Source organism: Taudactylus pleione, unplaced genomic scaffold (genome assembly GCF_031769625.1).
Source record: "Taudactylus pleione unplaced genomic scaffold, aTauple2 ptg000861l, whole genome shotgun sequence".
Lineage (NCBI taxonomy): Eukaryota > Metazoa > Chordata > Amphibia > Anura > Myobatrachidae > Taudactylus > Taudactylus pleione.
Window position 1 is genome coordinate 488,589 of NW_028285263.1, and position 26,556 is coordinate 515,144.

Sequence of the window (26,556 nt, forward strand, 5' to 3'; positions counted from 1 at the left end):
ATCTATTGAAGGCCTGAGGCAATGTTAGGACAGCCGTGGCCGTGTGACTGCCAGGAGAAGCATCACCCACCACCCCACATTGCTGAGTCACTGGAAGCCCAACCGTCACGTCCCCAAAACCAAATTACATGAAGGGCCGACCATCCAGCTCGCATCAATTCTTCTCATTGTAGGCTCTCTACAAGCAGTGCCCCTATACAAAGAATTAATCAAATGCAAGTACTTCAATAAAGACCGAATGGGTCAAGATAGCCACCCAAACAAATGTACAAGCTGCTCAACCAGTAGGGGTAGCTAAGGAACGTCTCCTTCTCCATGCCCCCCTAAGGCTTAATCTCCGCCAATGCCATTTTCTGTGGTCTCAGTAATCACAGAGACATCAGTGAAGCCGGCCTTGATGAATACGTTCACAAATTCAAGGGTGTAACCCTGGGTAGATGCAAGAGCGGCAAGGAGTGGTTGCTAATGGTTCCAGCAGCCTCTGCTATTTATTTTGTGCAACCGCCAAAAGCCTAATGATGGTGCGTCTCGTGGCTCTATTGTCGCATTAATGCTATTATTTTGTGGTGTGTGTTTATTATATAAGATAAAAATGTGCGTCTTTCACCCAGTTATTGCTGAGGTGATTTATTTACCCAACGTAGCGGTACTGGGAAGGCCAGGGGCGACACATAAGGTTGGACTACGGATGGATCAGTCGTGTGGCATTAGATAAGCATCACACAGGTCTCCTCTCAGGTGTGAGGGACAGGTAACAAGTTGCACATTCGTCCTACAGGGCTGCTTTTTTTATATTTCAGCTGCAGATAGTGTCAATGTCTCTCTATCAGTAATATCTTTCCTCTGTAAAATGTGTAATTCAGCCATGTGAGGTGGGGATTTCTAGTTCACATTAAGGCATAAAGGTAAAGCACAAGTGAATTAAACCGTATAAAGATCTCCGGAGCCTCTGAAGAACTGGAGGCCCTGGGGACAAGTTTCAGAATCCTTTAGTGCCCAGGGGATGAGGTGCTGGGAGCTCATAATACTCTGTTGGTCATAACTTGTCTGTACCTGTCCCCTACTATGCTCATTCACAAAGCAACTACTGTACTTATACAGTCCATTCCCATCCCCGTGACACTGCAAACTCATCTGCCATCCCAGGGACAGTGCACACTCCTCTACCATCCCCAGGACAGTGCACACTCCTCCTCCATCCCAAGGACACTGCACACTCCTCTTCCATCCCTAGGACACTGCACACTCCTCTTCCATCCCTAGGACACTGCACACTCCTCTTCCATCCCTAGGACACTGCACACTCCTCTCCTCCATCCCCAGGACAGTGCACACTCCTCTACCATCCCCAGGACAGTGCACACTCCTCTACCATCCCTAGGACAGTGCACACTCCAGGACACTGCAAACTCTTCTGCCATTCCCAGGACAGTGCACATTGCTCTCCCATCCCTAGGACACCGCAAACTCCAGGACAGTGCAAACTCATCTGCCATCCCCAGGACAGTGCACACTCCTCTCCTCCATCCCCAGGACAGTGCACACTCCTCTACTCAATCCCCAGGACAGTGCACACTCCTCTCCTCCATCCCCAGGACAGTGCACACTCCTCTCCTCCATCCCCAGGACAGTGCACACTCCTCTCCTCCATCCCCAGGACAGTGCACACTCCTCTCCTCCATCCCCAGGACAGTGCACACTCCTCTCCTCCATCCCCAGGACAGTGCACACTCCTCTACCATCCCCAGGACAGTGCACACTGCTCTCCCCCATCCCCAGGACAGTGCACACTCCTCTCCCAACCCTAGGACACTGCACACTCCAGGACACTGCTAACTCATCTACCATCCCCAGGACAGTGCACACTCCTCTACCATCCCCAGGACAGTGCACACTCCTCTCCTCCACCCCCAGGACAGTGCACACTCCTCTCCTCCACCCCCAGGACAGTGCACACTCCTCTCCTCCATCCCCAGGACAGTGCACACTCCTCTCCTCCATCCCCAGGACAGTGCACACTCCTCTCCTCCATCCCCAGGACAGTGCACACTCCTCTCCTCCACCCCCAGGACAGTGCACACTCCTCTCCTCCATCCCCAGGACAGTGCACACTCCTCTCCTCCATCCCCAGGACAGTGCACACTCCTCTCCTCTATCCCCAGGACAGTGCACACTCCTCCATCTCTAGGACTGTCCACACTTCTTGTACAGGACATTGTCTGGATATAATGAGAATTATTCTGCAAACTCTGCTCCTCGTTTTGCTGCAGTATTTCTCTCCTGGGACGGACGGTAAGAGACAAGTGTCAGTGTTTGTGTTTGCAGTGGGGAGCGATTGTAACCTGTTCTCTGTGTATAGGAATAACCCCATTCAGGCAGTGAGTGGGGGTCACTGACAGCCCATTACCATATAACAGATGTCTAAGGCCGGGTACACATCAGATCAAAGGGCAATTGGCAATTGACCCAATTTCCCTTGAGCTCAGCACAAACGATATTGAGTGTATAACCTGTACAATCCTTCAAGCGAGGGATCGATTTAATGTATCAGTTGATCTTATACGATTTATCGTTGCTCCTGTACACATTAGAACAACTATCTTTAAAGAGGTGGCATCTTCAGAGACCAAATCGGAACCATATATCGCCTGGTCGACCGGTTGGCTATACACACTAGAGTACACAATGCGAGCCACATCGTTCACGATATCTTCTGTTTAACTGTGCAACATGGCCAACCAGAGGATGTCATATATAACATGCAGAAGTGCGCAATTGTGCATACACACTACACGATATACACGATCCGTCATTCCAATTTGACAAATCGTGCCAATATCATTCTAGTGTGTACCTGGCCTAACCGATCTGTCTTACATGAGGGATCCACAAACAACTAACAATTCATTCTGACGGGAGCTTCAGGTTACAAATTGTTCATAGTGTCGCCAAAGTATCTCATTCATATATTATTAGTTGCTTCCAAAATATATTCTTATTTCTTTCATTAATGTGACTCTGTGGACCTCATTCAGAGGCGGTCATTAGATGCAAGCGGTCTCTCTGAATGAGGGCGGCCGCTTGCATCTTGTAGTGCCGCCTCTTGGTCGAACGCTAAGCTGTGGGTTCCCACCCACAGCTCTAGCGACCGACCAGGGTGACGGTCGCGATGGTCAAGACCATCGCGACCATCGGGCTTGCGACAAGACCCTAAGGTTGGGCCTTGGTACTCGCAAGCCCCAGGGAGCTTCCTGCTCTGATCGAGCAGGAAGCTCCCCACTGACATCACTGCTGATGTCAGTGGGGCTGCCCCCAAACGGCAGGCGTTCCTTCGGGAACGCCTCCGTTTGGCCGGCCACGTCCCCTGTCCGCCTCCCAAACGGGGCGAGCTGTCACTCACCATCGACAGTTCGCCCCCTTTGGTGCGATACCCCTAGCGACAGAGCGCCCGTCGCTAGCCGGGTCTTGCGTATGCGCATGTCGGAGCCAGCTCCGACGTGCGCATGCCCAGTGGGGGAACATCGACCTGGTTGTGAGCTATCAACGCTTGCGACCGGGTCTGAATGACCCCCTGTATGTGCTGCATGCTGTTGTTGTTTGCAAGCTTTACCAGTCCTAAAATATATCATATTTACTTAACAGTTATTTCTCTGTAATACTTTGATACAAATAGAATAACATTTTTATGTCACTCTGTAAATAAGTTTGTTAAATCCCATTCATTAGATTTTATGAAGACATTTGCGTCTAATGGCTGCTCTATCCGGCAATCGGCTTTCTCTCGCTTAGCCCAATACAGCAAAGGGCTATCACCCGATTATACTTATTTTATTTACTTATTTATTTTGTTTTATAATAGTGGAACTAAAAACCCAACAGGTGTATTTACCACATGAGAAGATAACGCAGATTGTCTTGTGACAGGGATAGAAAATCTGTCTCAGCTATTTACCATTAATGTTCAGTGATATTCACAGTGGTAATAGGAGTCTTTAGGCCTCACCAGGCCGGCGTTGGGGCACATGCTCAGGCAGTGCCCGGGTGTGCCAGCTCACGTGTGCACAGATGGAATTAGAGGATGTGGATTGGGCTTCCAGTTCCACTGTGGGGGGAGGGGGCTATTGAAAGATTTATATTAAAAAAAAAACTAAGTGGTCTATGTACTAAGCCTTGGAGAGAGATAAAGTGGACGAAGATAAAGTACCAACCAATCAGCTCCTTACTGTCATTTTTCAAACACAGCCTGTGACATAACAGTTAGGAGCTGATTGGTTGGTACTTTATCTCCGTTCACTTTCTCTCTCTCCAAGGCTTGGTAGACAGACCCCTAACAATGAAAATGCTTTTGATATCTTTCACTTTTGGAAAAAAAAATTTATTTAAATACTACAGATGCTTCTCTCCTTATCCTTGTTAAAAAAAAAAAAATCTTCCCCATGCTTTGGCTTTGGCCATGGCCATGGGCATTGTCCACCCTGCCAGCACTTTCCTCTTACAGGGCAGGCCACAGGTGTAATGTGTCATTGGCATAGACAGGAGGTAAAGATACCCTCTCCCCTCCCCCAAAGCACGGACTAAGCAGTGTCCACTATCCATGGACTAGCACCGACCCCTGTGTAACGTTTCCTACACAGTCACATGGTATAGGGGCCCTGATTCAGAGCTGGACGCTCTGACCAGAGCGCTCGCTCTGAATCAGGGCCCTCCTCCATTAAAATGGAGCGTCCTCCTGGACGCTCTTATAGCTGTGGGTCACCACCCACAGCATATACGAGCGTCTAAAAAGATGGTCGCGATAGTCTTGCTCATCCATAACATGATAACACTGCCAATGTCTTTCAGCAATACATTATCATTGCATAGCATGACAGAATGGCTAATGTCTTTCAACAATCCACACTCATCCATAGCAAAACTTCCAATGTCTTTCAGCAAGTCTGTGCTCATCCATAGCACGAAAACACTGCCAATGTCATTCAGCAATGCCATGGTCATCCATAGCATGATAACATGGCAAATGTATTTCAGCAATGCTGTGTTCATCCATAGCATGATAACAATTGTCAATATCTTTCAGTAATGTATACTCATTTATAACATAATAACACGGACAAATTATTTAAGCATTTCTGTGCAATGCCTTTCAGCAATGCCGTCCTCATCCATAGCATGAGAACAACACCAATGTCTTTCAGTAATGCCCTGCTCATGCACAGCATGAGAACACCACCAATGTCTTTTAGCAATGCCCTGCTCATCCACAGCATGAGAACACTGCCAATGTCTTTCAGCGATTCCGTGATCACCCACAGCATGATAACATGGCCAATGTCCTTCAGCAAATCTGTGCTCATCCATAACATGATAACACTGCCAATGTCTTCAGCAATGCATGATCATCCATAGCATGACAGAATGGCTAATGTCTTTCAGCAATCCACACTCATCCATAGCAAAACTTCCAATGTCTTTTAGCAAGTCTGTGCTCATCCATAGCAGGAAAACACTGCCAATGTCATTCAGCAATGCCATGGCCATCCATAGCACGACAACACTGCAATGTTATTCAGCAATGCCATGGCCATCCATAGCACGACAACACTGCAATGTTATTCAGCAATACCATGGTCATCCATAGCACGACAACACTGCAATGTTATTCAGCAATGCCATGGTCATCCATAGCATGATAACACTTGTCAATAGCTTTCAGTAATGTATACTCATTTATAACATAATAACACGGACAAATTCTTTAAGCAATACTGTGCAATGCCTTTCAGCAATGCCCTGTTCATCCCCAGTATCATAACAATACAAATGTCTTTCAGTAATACCGTACACCATGGGTCAGCAGATGACAGCCAGCGCATCTGCCCATCGGAGGAATGGACCATCCAACACAGACACATACCAGGTGAGCATTTCATCAGCAATCTGAAGAAACAATGTAAATCTGTCCATCTTACGATGAATGTTGTAGTGTTTGTAGATGGAATAGTGCCCGGGCATGTTAGTGTACAGTGATACAGTACAGGGCATGTTAGTGTACAGTGATACAGTACAGGGCATGTTAGTGTACAGTGATAGCGTACAGGGCATGTTAGTGTACAGTGATAGCGTGCAGGGCATGTTAGTGTACAGTGATACAGTACAGTGCATGTTAGTGTACAGTGATACAGTACAGGGCATGTTAGTGTACAGTGATAGCGTACAGGGCATGTTAGTGTACAGTGATAGCGTACGGGGCATGTTAATGTACAGTGATACAGTACAGGGCATGTTAGTGTACAGTGATACAGTACAGGGCATGTTAGTGTACACAGTGATACAGTACAGGGCATGTTAGTGTACAGTGATACAGTACAGGGCATGTTAGTGTACAGTGATAGCGTACAGGGCATGTTAGTGTACAGTGATACAGTACAGTGCATGTTAGTGTACAGTGATACAGTACAGGGCATGTTAGTGTACAGTGATAGCGTACAGGGCATGTTAGTGTACAGTGATAGCGTACGGGGCATGTTAATGTACAGTGATACAGTACAGGGCATGTTAGTGTACAGTGATACAGTACAGGGCATGTTAGTGTACAGTGATACAGTACAGGGCATGTTAGTGTACAGTGATAGCATACAGGACATGTTAGTGTACAGTGATACAGTACAGGGCATGTTAGTGTACACAGTGATACAGTACAGGGCATGTTAGTGTACAGTGATACAGTACAGGGCATGTTAGTGTACAGTGATAGCGTACAGGGCATGTTAGTGTACAGTGATAGCGTACAGGGCATGTTAGTGTACAGTGATACAGTACAGTGCATGTTAGTGTACAGTGATACAGTACAGGGCATGTTAGTGTACAGTGATAGCGTACAGGGCATGTTAGTGTACAGTGATAGCGTACGGGGCATGTTAATGTACAGTGATACAGTACAGGGCATGTTAGTGTACAGTGATACAGTACAGTGCATGTTAGTGTACAGTGATACAGTACAGGGCATGTTAGTGTACAGTGATAGCGTACAGGGCATGTTAGTGTACAGTGATAGCGTACAGGGCATGTTAGTGTACAGTGATACAGTACAGGGCATGTTAGTGTACAATGATACAGTACAGGGCATGTTAGTGAACAGTGATACAGTACAGGGCATGTTAGTGTACAGTGATAGCGTACAGGGCATGTTAGTGTACAGTGATACAGTACAGGGCATGTTAGTGTACAGTGATATAGTAAAGGGCATGTTAGTGTACAGTGATAGCGTACAGGGCATGTTAGTGTACAGCGATACAGTACAGGGCATGTTAGTGTACAGTGATAGCGTACAGGGCATGTTAGTGTACAGTGATACAGTACACGGGGTGTGCGCTGCATTTACCAGGCGGTACCCACAAGGGAAGCGTTTTGTGTGCCAATCACATATAGTAAAAGATTGCACAATGGTGAGGGAGGAATCAGCGGTTTCTGGGTCATTTCAACTTTATAACGCAAAATCTAGATAAAAATACGTCTCTCCTTGGAACACTGAAACCTTTCCTAGCTCCACCCAGACCTGGGCCAGGTCTACCCAATCATATTCCAGCAAAGCCATTCCTGCTTTGTAATAGGCCACACCCCTTTCAGGGTCTGAGAATTGGGGAGTTCCACCAAAAAATAGTTCTGTTGTGAGGCAGGAAGTGAGTATAGAGGAGGAGAAGTGAGGATCAGAGGTGCCGCTTTCTATTATGTGTTCTACTAAACTGCTGACACCTGAGAGAAGTATAACAGGGCAGCACGGGAACAGCTGGCATGACCAATGGGCACAAGTACAAACAAAAACAATTGGTGAAGATGGGGGAGAGCGCTAAGCGTTAGCTCACTGCTTAGCCAGTCTCTGTAGTTTGGCACATACATGAGCCATCACAATAACATTTTTAAACTTTTTTTGAACTTATATTCTGACCATGTGTAACAAAGCGCATTTCTAGAAAGATGCCATCTGTGAGGTATGGGTGCCCGGGAAGGTGTCATCTCCCCTGGCATAAAACCACTGTCAATAATAAATGGATTATGTGTCTGGCATGATCACTAATTATCCTAATATCCCACCTCCATCCCTACCATTGTCCCACTGCCATCCTGTACATTATCCCAATATCCCACCTCCATCCTGCCCATTATCCCACCTCCATCCCGCCCATTATCCCAATATCCCACCTCCATCCAGCCCATTATCCCACACCCATCCTGCCCATTATCCCAATATCCCACCTCCATCCCACCCATTATCCCAATATCCCACCTCCATCCTGCCCATTATCCCACATCCATCCTGCCCATTATCCCAATATCCCACCTCCATCCCACCCATTATCCCAATATCCCACCTCCATCCCACCCATTATCCCACCTCCATCCCACCCCTTATCCCACCTCCATCCTGCCCATTATCCCAGTCACCTCCATCCTGCCCATTATCCCAATATCCCACATCCATCCCGCCCATTATCCCACCCATTATCCCACCTCCATCCCGCCCATTATCCCACCTCCATCCTGCCCATTATCCCACCTCCATCCCGCCCATTATCCCACCCACTATCCCACCTCCATCCCGCCCATTATCCCATATCCATCCTGCCCATTATCCCACCTCCATCCTGCCCATTATCCCAGTCACCTCCATCCTGCCCATTATCCCAATATCCCACCTCCATCCCCCCCATTATCCCACCTCCATCCTGCCCATTATCCCAGTCACCTCCATCCTGCCCATTATCCCAATATCCCACCTCCATCCCGCCCATTATCCCACCCATTATCCCACCTCCATCCCTCCCATTATCCCATTATCCCACCTCCATCCCACCCATTATCCCACATCCATCCTGCCCATTATCCCACCTCCATCCTGCCCATTATCCCAGTCACCTTCATCCTGCCCATTATCCCAGTCACCTTCATGCTGCCCATTATCTCACTGCTATCCCACCCATTATCCCATCTCCATCCTACCCATTATCCCAATATCCTGCCCATTATCCCATTATCCCACTGCTATCCCGCCCATTATCCCAATATACCACCTCCATCCCACCCATTATCCCACCTCCATCCTGCCCATTATCCCAGTCACCTCCATCCTGCCCATTATCCCAATATCCCACCTCCATCCCCCCCATTATCCCACCCATTATCCCACCTCCATCCCTCCCATTATCCCACCTCCATCCCGCCCATTATCCCACATCCATCCTGCCCATTATCCCACCTCCATCCTGCCCATTATCCCAGTCACCTCCATCCTGCCCATTATCCCAGCCACCTCCATCCCACCCATTATCCCACCTCCATGCTGCCCATTATCCCAATATCCCACCTCCATCCCGCCCATTATCCCAATATCCCACCTCCATCCCACCCATTATCCCAATATCCCACCTCCATCCCACCCATTATCCCACATCCATCCTGCCCATTATCCCACATCCATCCTGCCCATTATCCCAATATCCCACATCCATCCTGCCCATTATCCCAATATCCCACCTCCATCCTGCCCATTATCCCACCACCATCCTGCCCATTATCCCAATATCCCACCTCCATCCTGCCATTATCCCAATAGCCCACCTCCATCCCGCCCATTATCCCACCTCCATCCTGCCCATTATCCCAATATCCCACCTCCATCCCGCCCATTATCCCACATCCATCCTGCCCATTATCCCATTATCCCACCTCCATCCCGCCCATTATCCCAATATCCCACCTCCATCCCGCCCATTATCCCACATCCATCCTGCCCATTATCCCAATATCCCACCTCCATCCCACCCATTATCCCAATATCCCACCTCCATCCCGCCCATTATCCCAATATCCCACCTCCATCCCGCCCATTATCCCACATCCATCCTGCCCATTATCCCAATATCCCACTTCCATCCCACCCATTATCCCAATATCCCACCTCCATCCCGCCCATTATCCCAGTCACCTCCATGCTGCCCATTATCCCACTGCCACCGTACCCATTATCCCACTGCCATCCCACTCATTATCCCAATATCTCACCCATTATCCCACTGCCATCCTGCCCATTATCCCAGTCACCTCCATCCTGCCCATTATACCAGCCGCCTTCATCCTGCCATTATCCCAGGATCCCATCTCCATCCTGCCCATAATTTCTCTGCCATCCTGTCCAGTATCCCACCCATTGTCCTATACGATTCCCCTCATTATCCCACTTCCATCCTGAGATATATACCACTGCCATCACACTGCCATCCCACCCATTGTGCCACTGCCATCCTGCCTTTTGTCCCATGCGATTCCGCCCATTGTCCCACTGCCACCCCACCCATTGTCCCAATCCTATCCCGCCCATTGTCCCATGCGAATCCGCCCACTATCCCAATCCTATCCCACCCATTGTCCCATGCGATTCCGCCCACTATCCTACTACCACCAATGGTGACTTAATTTGAAAATAAGCAGCGACAACTGACACTCCTCAAAGTTACACTGCAATCTAGAGAATACTTTATTGGGTGACATCTACACACTGTCTACCACAACATTCATGGTGCAGGCATGTCCATGAACAGGAACCCTGCGTTTACATTTCCATGCCGGGAGTAAGATCAGGCTCCTGTAGCTGATAGTTAAAGTTCCAGTGTGACACTACTATTAGAGATTCCGTATAGAGATACACGTGTCTGCCCTGGAAGGCGGGATCCCTATGGCTCTATTGCTATTAGTGTAGCTATATGGTATATCCTTATGCCCTAGCAGCAGTACAGTCACTATGTATCATGTGCGTGCATACCCTAGTAACCGAGGCCTCTTATTATGTTATTTTCCCAGACACAGTATGAGAACCAGGTTCAGTACTCAGTACGGATCCGAGGGAAAGATCATATACTCCACCTCCACAAGGCGCAGTGAGTACGGTCTCTGGTGACATCCAACGTATGCTAACTCCTGGGGAGGCAACAGCGCAACCAGGGCGATCGCCCAGGGGCCCCCACTCACTGGGGGCCCTTACAGATAGCTACATCACCAATGTGGTGGTTTCTGTGTGGTCTTGGGGCACTACAGTGTGTCTAATACATTGTTGGTGCTGGGAGTATTCTACATATTATACTATTTAATAACATCACCAGCATATCTTATTAGCAATTTTCTCACAGACCCCTCGCAGAGTGATTGACAGGAAGTGAGCGTTTGGAGAGGGGGGAGGGGCTAGCAAAACACAAGCGTGACAGTGCATTACATGGGCAGGCATAAATTAGCCATTGCGATGGAATACGCAGCCTGAGCTCTCACTGCGTACCAGAAGGTTAGCCATTTCTGAGTAATGTCTGACCTTGTGCAAGAGTCTGCGAGGCTCCGATGTTACATGATGTTACCGATGTTTTCGCAGACTTGCAAGGTATTACGGATGTGCGTATGGGGAAGTGGGCGTCCTTATGTTGTGCTGCAACGGCATAGCGATCGCAGACATTAGCATATTTTCGCAGCAGGTCTGCGTGCGTAATCGCAGCCGCGATCTCAGTTGTGTTCCGTAATGAATCAGGCCCAGAGTCAGGTAGAGATTTAGGACCTCATTCAGAGTTGGTCGTAAGCGGCCGCTTGGTCGTATACAGCGATGTTCGCTAAACTGCGCATGCGTAAGATTCGCAATGCACGTGCGCAAACTAGCTGTTGTGATCGGAAATTTCTCTCTCCTTGAACTTGGCCAGGTCGTTAGTGTGAGTGACAGGATGAGGCGTTTGTTGGTGGTAACAGGGGAAGGTGCTTGTGAACGGGGGTGTGGAGATCCGAACGCAGGCGTGCCTGACTAGTGCATAATGAACTAAGGGCCTGATTCAGAGCCGCTCGTAAGCAGCCGCTCGTTCGTTCCGAGCGATGTTTGCGTTCGGATCGTAATACGCATGCGCGAACCAGTCAGTACGCCCGAAAATCGTTTGTTCGCAAAATAGCGAATGCTTGCTATTATGAGTGACAGGAGGAGGCGTATGTGGGTGGTAACAGGGGAAGGTGCTTGAAAACGGGGAGTGGAGATCAGAACACAGGCGTGCTTAAAGGTCAAAACGGGCGTTTTATGGGTGTGCATAATTAAAACAGCAGCGTCACTGACCACGTCACTGGGTTATTTTATAGTCAAAATTGCTTGCAAATTTGTGGTAGGAAAAACCAACCACAAGAATAGCGAGCAGTTCATAAGCTGGTCGATGTACTCGATTAATCTAATAAATAGCGGACATGACGTATGATGCGAGCGGCCAGGGGGCGTTTTTATAAAAGAAACGACCGCATGTTCTGTTCGCTCGTTCAGACATAGAGGCGGGAACAGACCGCAAAGAGCGAACGGTTCATTTGAATAGCCACCCCCTTTTTCTGAACGAGCGAGCGCTAATAGCGACCGGCTCTGAATCAGGCCCTAAGTAGTGTCATGGCACACGTGACATGGGAGGTTTTACACTGACCTGATCGTAGTGCTTGAGAGAGGGTATGGTCAGCCTTAAGCTCTGCGATCAGCTCTGATGGTCGCGATTAATCCTTATATCCCCGGAGATGACGTGTGTTGCGATCGAGAAGGGGGCGTGTTTTTAGTCTTACGACCGCTTCTTACCCTCGCTCGTCCAGCTAACGATCCCATCTTAGCAACGCAACTTGCGGGCGCTTCATTTGCATAGCCGGCCCCTTTTCCCTTACGAGAGAGTGGACCTAACGACCGACTCTGAATGAGGTCCTTAATTCCCCTATTATAAGATCTCACCAATCGTTAATGAAAGTCACTTCCAAAGAAGCGGCGGAACAGTCATTGCTCCATCCCCGTGGCCCAGCCATCCCTGAGATGCTCAGCCTGATACTGTACAGAGTGGACGTAATGGGGGGGTCTCATGCAGGCATCAGACACCGACATGGTTACATTAGTTGGAAAAGGGAAAATGATTATATTATTTTTTTTAAAGCATCATGGATTATCATTTATTGGGGGCAATTCCCCTCACCCGGAAATTTCTTCCTTCTGTCACTGTCCAAAAATAAGGCCTTTTCTTTTGCCGTATAATTACCCTATACCGAGAGTAGGGCGGCATGTACCTGCATTGCACACGTAGGTCTTTAACATGGGCAATGAATTGCCATCTGGGAAATGTGCTCACCCCACAAAGGGCAGCCAAGGTACTCAGGGAGCCGGGGGCTGCCCACTGATCCCCAGCTGCTGGGGGGAGGGTTAGGTTTAGGCATTAGGGGGAGGGTTAGGTTCAGGCACTAAGGGGAGGTTAGCTTTAGGCTGCGGGGAGGGATGGTTAGGGGTAGGGAGAAGGGGAGGGTTAGGGGCAGGGAGTAGGGAAGGGATAGGTTTAGACACTAGGGGGGAGGGAGTTTAACTTTAGGCTGTGGGGAGGGATGGTTAGGGGCAAGGAGAAAGTTAGGGTTAGGCACTAGGGGGAGGATTAGGGTTAGGCACTAGAGAGAGGGTTAGGGTTAGGGTTAGGCACTAGAGAGAGGGTTAGGGTTAGGAACTAGGGGGAGGGTTAAGGTTAGGCACTAGGGGGAGGGTTAGGGTTAGGCACTAGGGGGAGGCTTAGGGTTAGGCACTAGAGAGAGGGTTAGGGTTAGGAACTAGGGGAAGGGTTAGGGTTATGCACTAGAGAGAGGGTTAGGATTAGGCACTAGGGGGAGGGTTAGGGTTAGGCACTAGAGAGAGGGTTAGGGGTAGACACTAGGGGGAGGGTTAGGGTTAGGCACTAGGGGGGAGGATTAGGGTTAGGAACTAGGGGGAGGGTTAAGGTTAGGCACTAGGAGGAGGGTTAGGGCTAGGCACTAGGGGGAGGGTTAAGGTTAGGCACTAGAGAGAGGGTTAGGGTTAGGCACTAGGGGGAGGATTAAGGTTAGGCACTAGGGGGAGGATTAGGGTTAGGCACTAGAAGGAGGGTTAGGGTTAGGCACTAGGGGGAGGGTTAGGGTTAGGCACTAGGGGGAGGGTTAGGCACTAGAGAGAGGGTTAGGGTTAGGCACTAGGGGGAGGGTTAAGGTTAGGCACTAGGGGGAGGGTTAGGCACTAGGGGGAGGGTTAGGCACTAGGAGGAGGGTTAGGGTTAAGCACTAGGGGGAGGGTTAGGGTTAGGCACTAGGGGGAGGGTTAGGGTTAGGCACTAGAGAGAGGGTTAGGGTTAGGAACTAGGGGGAGGGTAGAGGTTAGGCACTAGGGGGAGGGTTAGGGTTAGGCACTAGGAGGAGGGTTAGGGCTAGGCACTAGGGGGAGGGTTAAGGTTAGGCACTAGGGGGAGGGTTAGGGTTAGGCACTAGAGAGAGGGTTAGGGTTAGGCACTAGGGGGAGAGTTAGGGTTAGGCACTAGAGAGAGGGTTAGGGTTAGGCATTGGGGGAGGGTTAAGGTTAGGCACTAGGGGGAGGGTTAGGGTTAGGCACTAGGGGGAGGATTAGGGTTAGGCACTAGGGGGAGGGTTAGGGTTAGGCACTAGAGAGAGGGTTAGGGTTAGGCACTAGAGAGAGGGTTAGGGTTAGGAACTAGGGGGAGGGTTAAGGTTAGGCACTAGGAGGAGGGTTAGGGCTAGGCACTAGGGGGAGGGTTAAGGTTAGGCACTAGAGAGAGGGTTAGGGTTAGGCACTAGGGCATGGGTTAAGGTTAGGCACTAGGGGGAGGATTAGGGTTAGGCACTAGGAGGAGGGTTAGGCACTAGGGGGAGGGTTAGGGTTAGGCACTAGGGGGAGGGTTAGGGTTAGGAACTAGGGGGAGGGTTAGGGTTAGGCACTAGAGAGAGGGTTAGGGTTAGGCACTAGGGGGAGGGTTAGGGTTAGGCACTAGAGAGAGGGTTAGGGTTAGGAACTAGGGGGAGGGTTAAGGTTAGGCACTAGGGGGAGGGTTAGGGTTAGGCACTAGGGGGAGGGTTAAGGTTAGGCACTAGAGATAGGGTTAGGGTTAGGCACTAGGGGGAGGATTAAGGTTAGGCACTAGGGGGAGGATTAGGGTTAGGCACTAGAAGGAGGGTTAGGGTTAGGCACTAGGGGGAGGGTTAGGGTTAGGCACTAGGGGGAGGGTTAAGGTTAGGCACTAGGGGGAGGATTAGGGTTAGGCACTAGGAGGAGGGTTAGGGTTAAGCACTAGGGGGAGGGTTAGGGTTAGGCTCTAGGGGGAGGGTTAGTGTTAGGCACTAGAGAGAGGGTTAGGGTTAGGAACTAGGGGGAGGGTTAAGGTTAGGCACTAGGGGGAGGGTTAGGGTTAGGCACTAGGAGGAGGGTTAGGGCTAGGCACTAGGGGGAGGGTTAAGGTTAGGCACTAGGGGGAGGGTTAGGGTTAGGCACTAGAGAGAGGGTTAGGGTTAGGCACTAGGGGAGAGTTAGGGTTAGGCACTAGAGAGAGGGTTAGGGTTAGGCATTGGGGGAGGGTTAAGGTTAGGCACTAGGGGGAGGGTTAGGGTTAGGCACTAGGGGGAGGATTAGGGTTAGGCACTAGGGGGAGGGTTAGGGTTAGGCACTAGAGAGAGGGTTAGGGTTAGGCACTAGAGAGAGGGTTAGGGTTAGGAACTAGGGGGAGGGTTAAGGTTAGGCACTAGGAGGAGGGTTAGGGCTAGGCACTAGGGGGAGGGTTAAGGTTAGGCACTAGAGAGAGGGTTAGGGTTAGGCACTAGGGCAAGGGTTAAGGTTAGGCACTAGGGGGAGGATTAGGGTTAGGCACTAGGAGGAGGGTTAGGCACTAGGGGGAGGGTTAGGGTTAGGCGCTAGGGGGGGGTTAGGCACTAGAGAGAGGGTTAGGGTTAGGAACTAGGGGGAGGGTTAGGGTTAGGCACTAGAGAGAGGGTTAAGGTTAGGCACTAGGGAGAGGGTTAGGGTTAGGCACTAGGAGGAGGGTTAGGGCTAGGCACTAGGGGGAGGGTTAAGGTTAGGCACTAGGGGGAGGGTTAGGGTTAGGCACTAGGGGGAGGGTTAAGGTTAGGCACTAGAGGGATGGTTAGGGTTAGGCACTAGGAGGAGGGTTAGGGTTAGGCACTAGGGGGAGGGTTATGGTTAGGCACTAGGGGAGGGTTAGGGTTAGGGACTAGAGGGAGGGTTAGGGTTAGGCACTAGGGGGAGGGTTAGGGTTAGGCACTGGGGAGGGATAGGGTTAGGCACTAAGGGGAGGGTTAAGGTTAGGCACTAGGTGGAGGGTTAGGGCTAGGCACTAGGGGGAGGGTTAGGGTTAGGCACTAGAGGGATGGTTATGGTTAGGCACTAGGGGGAGGGTTAGGGTTAGGCACTAGGGGGAGGGTTAGGGTTAGGCACTAGGAGGAGGGTTAGGGTTAGGCACTAGGGGGAGGGTTAGGCACTAGGGGGAGGGTTAGGGTTAGGCACTAGGACGAGGGTTAGGGTTAGGCACTAGGACGAGGGTTAGGGTTAGGCACTAGGGGGAGGGTTAAGGTTAGGCTCTAGAGGGATGGTTAGGGTTAGGCACTAGGGGGAGGGTTAGGGTTAGGCACTAGGGGGAGGGTTAGGGTTAGGCACTAGGGCGAGGGTTAGGGTTAGGCACTAGGGCGAGGGTTAGGGTTAGGCACTAGGGGAAGGGTTAGGGTTAGGCACTAGGGGGAGGGTTGAGGTTGGGCACTAGGGGGACGGTTAGGGTTAGGCACTAGGGGGAGGGTTAGGGTTAGGCACTAGGGCGAGGGTTAGGGTTAGGCACTAGAGGGATGGTTAAGGTTAGGCACTAGGGGGAGGGTTAGGATTAGGCACTAGGGGAGGTTTAGGATTAGGCACTAGGGGGAGGGTTAGGGTTAGGCACTAGGGGGAGGATTAAGTTTAGGCACTAGGGGGAGGGTTAGGATTAGGCACTAGGGGGAGGGTTAAGGTTAGGTGCTAGAGGGATGGTAAGGGTTAGGCACTAGGGGGAGGGTTAAGGTTGGGCATTAGGGGGAGGGTTAGGTTTAGGCACATGGGGGGATGTTAGCTTTAGGCTGCGGGGAGGGAGGGTTAGGGATAGGAGGTAGAAGAGGAGGGTTAGGATACCGACACCTGATAATGTGTCAGCGTTTCCTGGTGACCTGATATCGATGTCATTTTATCCTGGTATTCTAACCTTATTGGGATGCCTGCGTCAGGATTCTGAGCTCTGGAACCCTAAGCGCCGGCCTCCAGTACCCATCCCCATATCCTTAGTGCCCTCTACATAGACGTGGCACAGGACAGGGGCATATGCCTTACCTGGTGAGATGACATTCGCCCAGCATTGCAGACAAGCACACTTATAGGTAACAGCATAAAACATCATACTGTACTTCGTGCTGAGTTGAATAGGCCCCTAAAGGTGAGATGTAACCTCTCTGCCTGTCCATCCTAAACCTGGGGATCTGATAACCCGATGTCTCATGGGAGAGTCTTTTCCCTGTAAGAACAAGAACTGCTAGGACACCCATCCACTCACAACGGAAGAAGCTCGTTTGTGGCACCACTGTTATTCATGTATCGTAACCAGTGATGTCACCTTATCCTGGTGACCTGATAGTGTGTCAGCGTTTCCTGGTGTCCTGATAGTGTGTCAGCGTTTCCAGGTGACCTGATAGCGATGTCAGCTTATCCTGGTGACCTGATAGCGATGTCAGCTTATCCTGGTGACCTGATAGTGTGTCAGCGTTTCCTGGTGACCTGATAGCGATGTCAGCTTATCCTGGTGACCTAGAGGGATAGTGTGTCAGCTTATCCTGGTGACCTGATAGTGTGTCAGCTTATCCTGGTGACCTGATAGTGTGTCAGCGTTTCCTGGTGACCTGATAGCGATGTCAGCTTATCCTGGTGACCTGATAGCAATGTCAGCTTATCCTGGTGACCTGATAGTGTGTCAGCGTTTCCTGGTGACCTGATAGTGTGTCAGCTTATCCTAGTGACCTGATAGTGTGTCAGCTTATCCTGGTGACCTGATAATGTGTCAGCTTATCCTGGTGACCTGATAGTGTGTCAGCGTTTCCTGGTGACCTGATAGTGTGTCAGCTTATCCTGGTGACCTGATAGTGTGTCAGCTAATCCTGGTGACCTGATAGTGTGTCAGCATTTCCTGGTGACCTGATAGTGTGTCAGCATTTCCTGGTGACCTGATAGTGTGTCAGCGTTTCCTGGTGACCTGATGTCAGCTTATCCTGGTGACCTGATAGTGTGTCAGCGTTTCCTGGTGACCTGATAGTGTGTCAGCGTTTCCTGGTGACCTGATAGCGATGTCAGCATTTCCTGGTGACCTGATAGTGTGTCAGCTTATCCTGGTGACCTGATAGTGTGTCAGCGTTTCCTGGTGACCTGATAGCGATGTCAGCTTATCCTGGTGACCTGATAGCGATGTCAGCTTATCCTGCTGACCTGATAGTGTGTCAGCGTTTCCTGGTGACCTGATAGTGTGTCAGCTTATCCTAGTGACCTGATAGTGTGTCATCTTATCCTGGTGACCTGATAGTGTGTTAGCGTTTTCTGGTGACCTGATAGTGTGTCAGCGTTTCCTGGTGACCTGATAGTGTGTCAGCATTTCCTGGTGACCTGATAGTGTGTCAGTGTTTCCTGGTGACCTGATAATGTGTCAGCGTTTCCTGGTGACCTGATAGTGTGTCAGCATTTCCTGGTGACCTGATAGTGTGTCAGTGTTTCCTGGTGACCTGATAATGTGTCAGCGTTTCCTGGTGACCTGATAGTGTGTCAGCATTTCCTGGTGACCTGATAGTGTGTCAGTGTTTCCTGGTGACCTGATAATGTGTCAGCGTTTCCTGGTGACCTGATAGTGTGTCAGCATTTCCTGGTGACCTGATAGTGTGTCAGTGTTTCCTGGTGACCTGATAATGTGTCAGCGTTTCCTGGTGACCTGATATCGATGTCATTTTATCCTGGTGACCTGATAGTATGTCAGCGTTTCCTGGTGACCTGATAGTATGTCAGCATTTCCTGGTGACCTGATAGTGTGTCAGCATTTCCTGGTGACCTGATAGTGTGTCAGCGTTTCCTGGTGACCTGATGTCAGCTTATCCTGGTGACCTGATAGTGTGTCAGCGTTTCCTGGTGACCTGATAGTGTGTCAGCATTTCCTGGTGACCTGTTAGTGATGTCAGCATTTCCTGATGACCTGATAGTGATGTCAGCGTTTCCTGGTGACCTGATAGTGTGTCATCTTATCCTGGTGACCTGATAGTGTGTCAGCGTTTTCTGGTGACCTGATAGTGTGTCAGCGTTTCCTGGTGACCTGATAGTGTATCAGCATTTCCTGGTGACCTGATAGTGTGTCAGCGTTTCCTGGTGACCTGATAGTGTGTCAGCGTTTCCTGGTGACCTGATAGTGTGTCAGCATTTCCTGGTGACCTGTTAGTGATGTCAGCATTTCCTGATGACCTGATAGTGATGTCAGCGTTTCCTGGTGACCTGATAGTGTGTCATCTTATCCTGGTGACCTGATAGTGTGTCAGCGTTTTCTGGTGACCTGATAGTGTGTCAGCGTTTCCTGGTGACCTGATAGTGTATCAGCATTTCCTGGTGACCTGATAGTGTGTCAGTGTTTCCTGGTGACCTGATAATGTGCCAGCGTTTCCTGGTGACCTGATAGTGTGTCAGCGTTTCCTGGTGACCTGATAGTGTGTCAGCTTTTCCTGGTGACCCGATAGTGTGTCAGCGTTTCCTGGTGACCTGATAGTGTGTCAGTGGTGAATTGAGTGAGGGGAAAAATATAGATTCACTGTGTAATGATCAGGAGCACTCTGGGTATCCCCTCCACCTTATCTCCTATAACCGGCCCGCTTGGTTCTCCTTAGGGCCTGATTTAGCTTGGGTCGCACGGCTCTCAGGCCCTCAGCTCACTTGTCCCTCTCAGGATGCCTCCTGCAGGTTTTGATGTGGGCGTGATATTAGCGCCCATGATAACATTGCAGGATGCGATCATGCCAGGATGTATGAAGAAGCACATGCAGGGACAGGGGCAGTGACTGCGTCAGCGTCAGAGACATCTGCTGCAATCCCTCCATAATACACTCAGTGGATACTAAATATAATACCTGCAGGTACAGTATCACCTGAAATCGCCTGTTTTCGGGGAATAAGCCGCAAATATTTAATGATAGGTGGGCCCCAGTGTGAGAATCAGAAGTCACGTGTTATATTAATCATGTTACTAGTCCAGGCCTTAAAGAACTTTGGGCTTTATGTATGAAAATGCCGCGTCCAGACTATCGCCGCAGTTTGCCGTTTATACCTTGCCGATACTACCCCGGAGTGGTAAGGGTTAACTTACCTCTTCACCAGGCCAATCTGTAAGCGGTAGGTGTACGCATTACCTGGCTAGCCAGTCCATGCTTCTACAGAAGGACTGACAGCCCCGAGTTGGGCACTTAGGAGCTCATTCAGACCCGCTCACTAGATGCGTTTGCTTGCACCCAGCGTATGCAAATCCGGCACAGACCCAGCAAGGCAGGCGATCTCACAGCAAGGCATAAGCATACCTACTATGTCTTGGCGTGCGATCACTTTGTGATTGTAGACGCCCACCAGCCTGTCTTAAGACGCCCACTTGTGCACATCATCTCCAGGAAGTGTATGAAACCATCGGTACATCGAGCACCATCGGATGCGATCGCAGCACTTGAGGTTGACTATACCCTGCCGCAAGCACTGCGATTACTTCAGTGTGAAATACAACCAGGTGACGTGTACAATGACGCTGCCTGTTAATTATGCACGCCTCTGAAACGGCGTTAAGACGCTCAGGCACGCCTGCGTTCTCACCTCCACTCCCCCGTTTATAATGGCCAGCCCCTGTCACCACTCACACATGGCTTCTCCTGTCACTCACTCTGCTGGGATGTCTATGCACAGCGAGCGCATGCTTCCCGATCTCTCGCACTGGTTCGCGCACGCGCATTGCGATGCGTATGCGCGTGCAGAAAGCGACAATCAGCCAGCTACGAGCAAACGCATCCTAATGAGCGGGTCTGAATCAGCTCCTCAGTTCAATGTAGATAAAATAATAAATAAATACCTAAATAATGTCAGTATATCTATACAACAAATAATAATGACAACAAACGTGCGTGGAGGAGGTGGAGGGTGGCGAGCATTCGTGAACCCCACATGACATTGACTTAGGACAGGGGGTGCTTTGGCCTTTATGGTTTTATTAGTCGGCGCAACATATAATTTTGTCGGATGCTCTCTCCCTGCTTTAGCCTGACCCCTGTAACAGCTGCATGTGTATGGGACAGACCCCAGCACAGAATACACAACTGATACTAGCTGTAAGGAATCAGCAGATGGACGTCTCTCGCTAGTAATGCCGCTCTCAGCATTTCACAGATTCCGGAGAGGAGTCACATTCCCGGCGTGTCTGAGCGCTGCAGACGTTATACGGTTAATTGATGTTACTACCCTGACTCTCTAACCTCTCATACCTCCCTCACTAATCACTTTCTACCTCAGGGTATATTATTCCTTTATTATCCTGTTGTTATATAGCGCTTTACAGGGCTCTGACCTTACTCAGGAATTACTAACCTCATCACACACAGTGATTACACAAGACTGAGAAACCATCAGTAACATGGAGTACCATCACAGCTTCACACACACTTACACAGGCTCTGACCTTACTCAGGAATTACTAACCTCATCATACACAGTGACTACACAAGACTGAGATACCATCAGTAACATGGAGTACCATCACATCCTCACACACACTTACACAGGCTCTGACCTTACTCAGGAATTACTAACCTCATCACACGCAGTGACTACACTAGACTGAGATCCCATCAGTAACATGGAGTACCATCACAGCCTCACGCACACTTACACAGGCTCTGACCTTACTCAGGAATTACTAACCTCATCACATGCAGTGACTACACAAGACTGAGACACCATCAGTAACATGGAGTACCATCACAGCCTCACACACACTTACACAGGCTCTGACCTTACTCAGGAATTACTAACCTCATCACACACAGTGACTACACTAGACTGAGATCCCATCAGTAACATGGAGTACCATCACATCATCACACACACTTACACAGGCTCTGACCTTACTCAGGAATTACTAACCTCATCACACACAGTGATTACACAAGACTGAGAAACCATCAGTAACATGGAGTACCATCACATCCTCACACACACTTACACAGGCTCTGACCTTACTCAGGAATTACTAACCTCATCACACACAGTGATTACACAAGACTGAGAAACCATCAGTAACATGGAGTACCATCACATCCTCACACACTTACACAGGCTCTGACCTTACTCAGGAATTACTAACCTCATCACACACAGTGATTACACAAGACTGAGAGACCATCAGTAACATGGAGTACCATCACAGCCTCACACACACTTACACAGGCTCTGACCTTACTCAGGAATTACTAACCTCATTGCATGCAGTGACAGCCCAAGCTGCATATGGCATTGCAGTGGCTAATTTATGCACGCCCCCACAACAGCGTTCAAACGCACTGGCATGTCTGCATTTTGCCGACCACCCCCCATCACCACCCCCAAATGGTACTTCCTATCAATCACTCTGCGATGGGTCTGTGCAGTCACTGTGCTTGCAGTCCTGACCGCAGTGGAGTTTTCGCGCACACCCTCACTGCAATGCATACGCTTACGCAGAACGCAATAATTGTCCGATTGCGTGCGTAATCACAGTTGTGATCGCTGCTGGATCAAGCCCTAGTCCTCTGCATTTTATTATTATGTAGGATGCAGGTCTCTGTTGCTGGCTCATTGTAGAGTGTTTTGTGTTTCTTGTCTAGATGAACCCCCCCCCCTTAAGGACCTTATACACCTGAGCCACGATTCCCCGTTCTCCTGACGCCATCCCGATCGGCGATCCACTGGCAGATCAGGGAAATTCAACATGTTAAAAATCCCCGACTCACAGATTCCGGACATTTTTGGGTCGGGATCGGGAAGCGATATTTTTCATCATGTTGATTATCCCCCGATACCCAGGTGTCGGCAGAATGGGGAATTGCGGAAATCTATCGCAGATGTATGGGTCCGTTTGCACGCATCCGTGACGGGCCAATACATTGATTGAGGAACTTCCATTTTGTGTATCAATGTCGACATAATGTGATCCTTATGGTGCTCCTATCGGTTATTTAAAGGACTTGTGTCCAATCTAATTATGTGCACCTGCGCTCAGGTAATTGGTATACATAAGAATTGTCTCTTCTCATTTGGGAAACCTCCCATTATGAAAAGATGTCTAAGCACATCTCTATCTGGAATAACCAAAAGACAGTTCATATAATAAAACATATATAAAATACATGAAACTCAATCTCTGACCAATGGCATCATTAGAAACTAGTGATCTCAGGACCTTCATTTGAAGATCCATTTCATGGTTTTATATCATAAGTAAACTAAAATGTTCTCCATTAAATCAATGAGCTTCTGTGGCTCACCGGCCGCTAAACCAACATGCTAGATCTTATGAGATACCCGGTTCTAGTCCCAGATTGGGGAGGAATTTGTTATTTTCATTTTAGTATTGTTTTTAATCTATTTATAACATTTTATTATTGTTTTTAGTGATGTTAATTGATTAGATATTTAATATTCAGCTTTCATTACCATATAATCAATCATCTTAAGATAATCCTGGCGGATAACTACAGATCATGTTTCCCCTTTAGTTCTGTCTACCTTCCATTGCACAATAATGATACCATTTGATTTCAAATATGTAACAAGGATGATATATACTAGCAAAAAGTGTATATATATATACATAATTTCTAGACAAGTAAAAAAAACAACACATATCTAATCATATTTGACCTATTTTCCTAAGTTCATTAATCAGGCAATGTAATACTCAAAGGTGAGTCCTAATGTCAAAATGCAAACAAATTTCCAGAATTTATATAAAGTACAGCAGTTCTCCTATGTTGTTTAGTTCCATACATTCGTTCAGACCTAGAGGCGACAATGTTCCTAGAGAGTAGACCCAGTATGTTTCTTTTTTACAAAGAGCAACAAACCTATCTCCTCCTCTCTCTGTACGTTTAATCGCCTCAATACCTTGAATTCTAAGCATCTTTACATCACCATTATGACAATTTTTAACATGTCTGGACACACTATGTTTTAAATTTGCCTTTGATGACATTTCTCCTGTGTTCCAGGAATCTTGTGTTTAATGTTCTAATAGTGCGGCCTACATATTGTAGATCACACTTACAGGTGAGTAGGTATGACCACATACTGTAGGTTGATTGGCAGTTGATCAAACTTTTAATAGAAAAAAATGTTTTTAAAAAAGTTGATACAAAGTCTTTACTTCTAATTCTAATGTGTTCACATGTCAAACAATAATCTCTACCACATTTGATACATCCTACAGCTTTGTCATAAGTCTTTGCCGTCCCCACATTAGTGTTTCTAAAGTGGCTTGGTGCTATATGTTCTTTAAGACTAGTCGCCCTTTTAAATATGATCTTAGGCTCTTCACCTAGATAATCAGAAAAGGTTTTATCCAGTTTTAACAAAGGAAAGTTCTTTTATAATATGTTTGATCTCTTTAGACCTAGAGTTACATTTTGAATAAAAGAGTGGAGCCTCTTGTGGATATTTGTTTCCCCCCTTATTTACAGGGTTTAGAAGAGAATCTCTATCTCTGTTCTCTACTTCATGAAATGCTGATTCAAGAAGTTCCATAGGGTAACCTTGATCTAGGAGACTGTTTGTTAATTCTTTTGCTTGTAGGGTGAATTGAAAGTTGTCTGAGCAATTTCTTTTTTGTCTTAAGTATTGCACCTCGGGGATGTTATTCAGCCAAGGTTTATAATGGCAGTTTTTATAGTTCACATAATTATTACAATCCACTTCTTTTTTATATGCAGTTGTAGAGATGTGACCATCTTTATTACAAAGTGCTAGGTCTAGAAACGTAATATATGAAGAATGACAGTTGCTAGTGAATTTCAAACCATAAACATTATTATTAAGAAGTGATAGAAAAAGTTGGATAGAATCTAAATCCCCTTCCCAGACTATAAATAGGTCATCTATATATCTGCCATATAGCACCAAGTTCACCCCAAATGGACCGCTCCTCAAATGAGCCCATATAGAGGTTAGCGAGGCTCGGGGCGAACTTGGTGCCCATTGCAGTCCCATGTGTCTGTAAATAATATTGTTTATTAAATATAAAGTAATTGTGGGTCAAAATAAAATTCACCAGCTCTAGAATAAAACTAATATGTTTCCCCAAAATAAGCTGTCCTTTTCGCTATATTCGCCATTCGCTGCATTTGCGCATCTGCGTTTTTGCCTGTTTTGGAATTGAATAGGGTGAAAAGCGGGTACACGCATTGTGAAAGTACGCGATAACTTTGCGTACAAACAGGCGAATGAGGCGAAAAGATTGCAGCGGCGAATGCATTTTTGCCGGCTGCGACTTTTTGCCTCTAATTGAATTCGGCCCTATGTTTGATAATAATACGAGCTCTGTTATTGGTGAGTCACAGTATGACAGTTATAAGGCTGTGTGTTATAATAATACAAGCTCTCTCATTGGTCAGTAAGCTACAGTATGACAGTTATAGGGCTGTGTGTGACAATAATACAAGCTCTCTCATTGGTCAGTAAGCCACAGTATGACTGTTTTAAGGCTGAGTGATGATAATAATATGAGCTCTGTAATTGGTCAGTGAGTCACAGTATGAGTGACTGATATAAGGCTGTGTATAGATAAAACAAGCTCTGTCATTGGTTAGTAATGTACAGAATGTTATAAAATGTATAGTACTTTATGTGCGTTTCTCCAGTAGCGTTCCATTTCTATTAAGGATCGGGGAGCCAGTGCTTTCTTATGTATTTTAGGGGGGGCCTATTTATCAAGCTCTTCCGTCCCAGTACACTTATATGGATACTGCAGTGTCTGCATGATTACCATTAAGTTAAGTAAAAAGGCTATTTATTCATTCTGTAACGCACAGAACAGTCCCCATCACCTGTACAGGGACATTGCAATTGTGCAATTTATTACTGATGACCCCGGCAGCTAACGCCATTATCAGACGGCATTAGCTGACACTCTTCAATGGACAAAGCTCCCGGAGAAGGAAGAGGGATCCGTGCAGGCCCCTCCGCCTCCTCCGCTCCCTTAGCGTGTGCGTGTACTAAGGTCACGCATGTGCAGTAACACTGCTGGGCCGTGGCAGAACCAGTCCATGGGAACATTTGCCACTATTATAAGTATAGCTTTTGGGCTTCGCTGGGACCGTTGTTTATAAGAAATGATGTGTTTGAGGCATTTATGTCTCTTTTTATGAATAGGACACTAAGGAGCCCATTTATTAATGTATATTTGAGGTATAATCCCTGAAAACAGCCCGTTTTGGGAGGTTAACCACAAATATTAAGTTTCCGCCAGATGTATAATGGAGGGACCACAGCAGGGATCCCTCCCTTCCCGCAGGCAGCCATATTCCCTATTTTCTATGGGGGATGCAATGCTGCCAGATTTGCCAACATTTGGAATGCGATGCTTTCCGCATATTATCCCCCGCAGCTATCGCCAT

General features: G+C 48.2%; 1 protein-coding gene across 1 annotated transcript in view; it reads left to right on the forward strand.

Moving 5' to 3' along the window:
* Positions 1–1,142: 1,142 nt before the first annotated feature.
* Positions 1,143–26,556, forward strand: part of ADAM33 (ADAM metallopeptidase domain 33) — a 136,532-nt gene continuing 111,118 nt past the window's right edge. Inside the window, exons 1-3 of the mRNA XM_088458860.1 lie at positions 1,143–2,292; positions 5,832–5,917; positions 10,855–10,931. Coding sequence (XP_088314986.1) covers positions 2,229–2,292; positions 5,832–5,917; positions 10,855–10,931 — 227 coding nt within the window. The 5' untranslated portion in view covers positions 1,143–2,228. The remainder of the gene's footprint in view (positions 2,293–5,831; positions 5,918–10,854; positions 10,932–26,556) is intronic.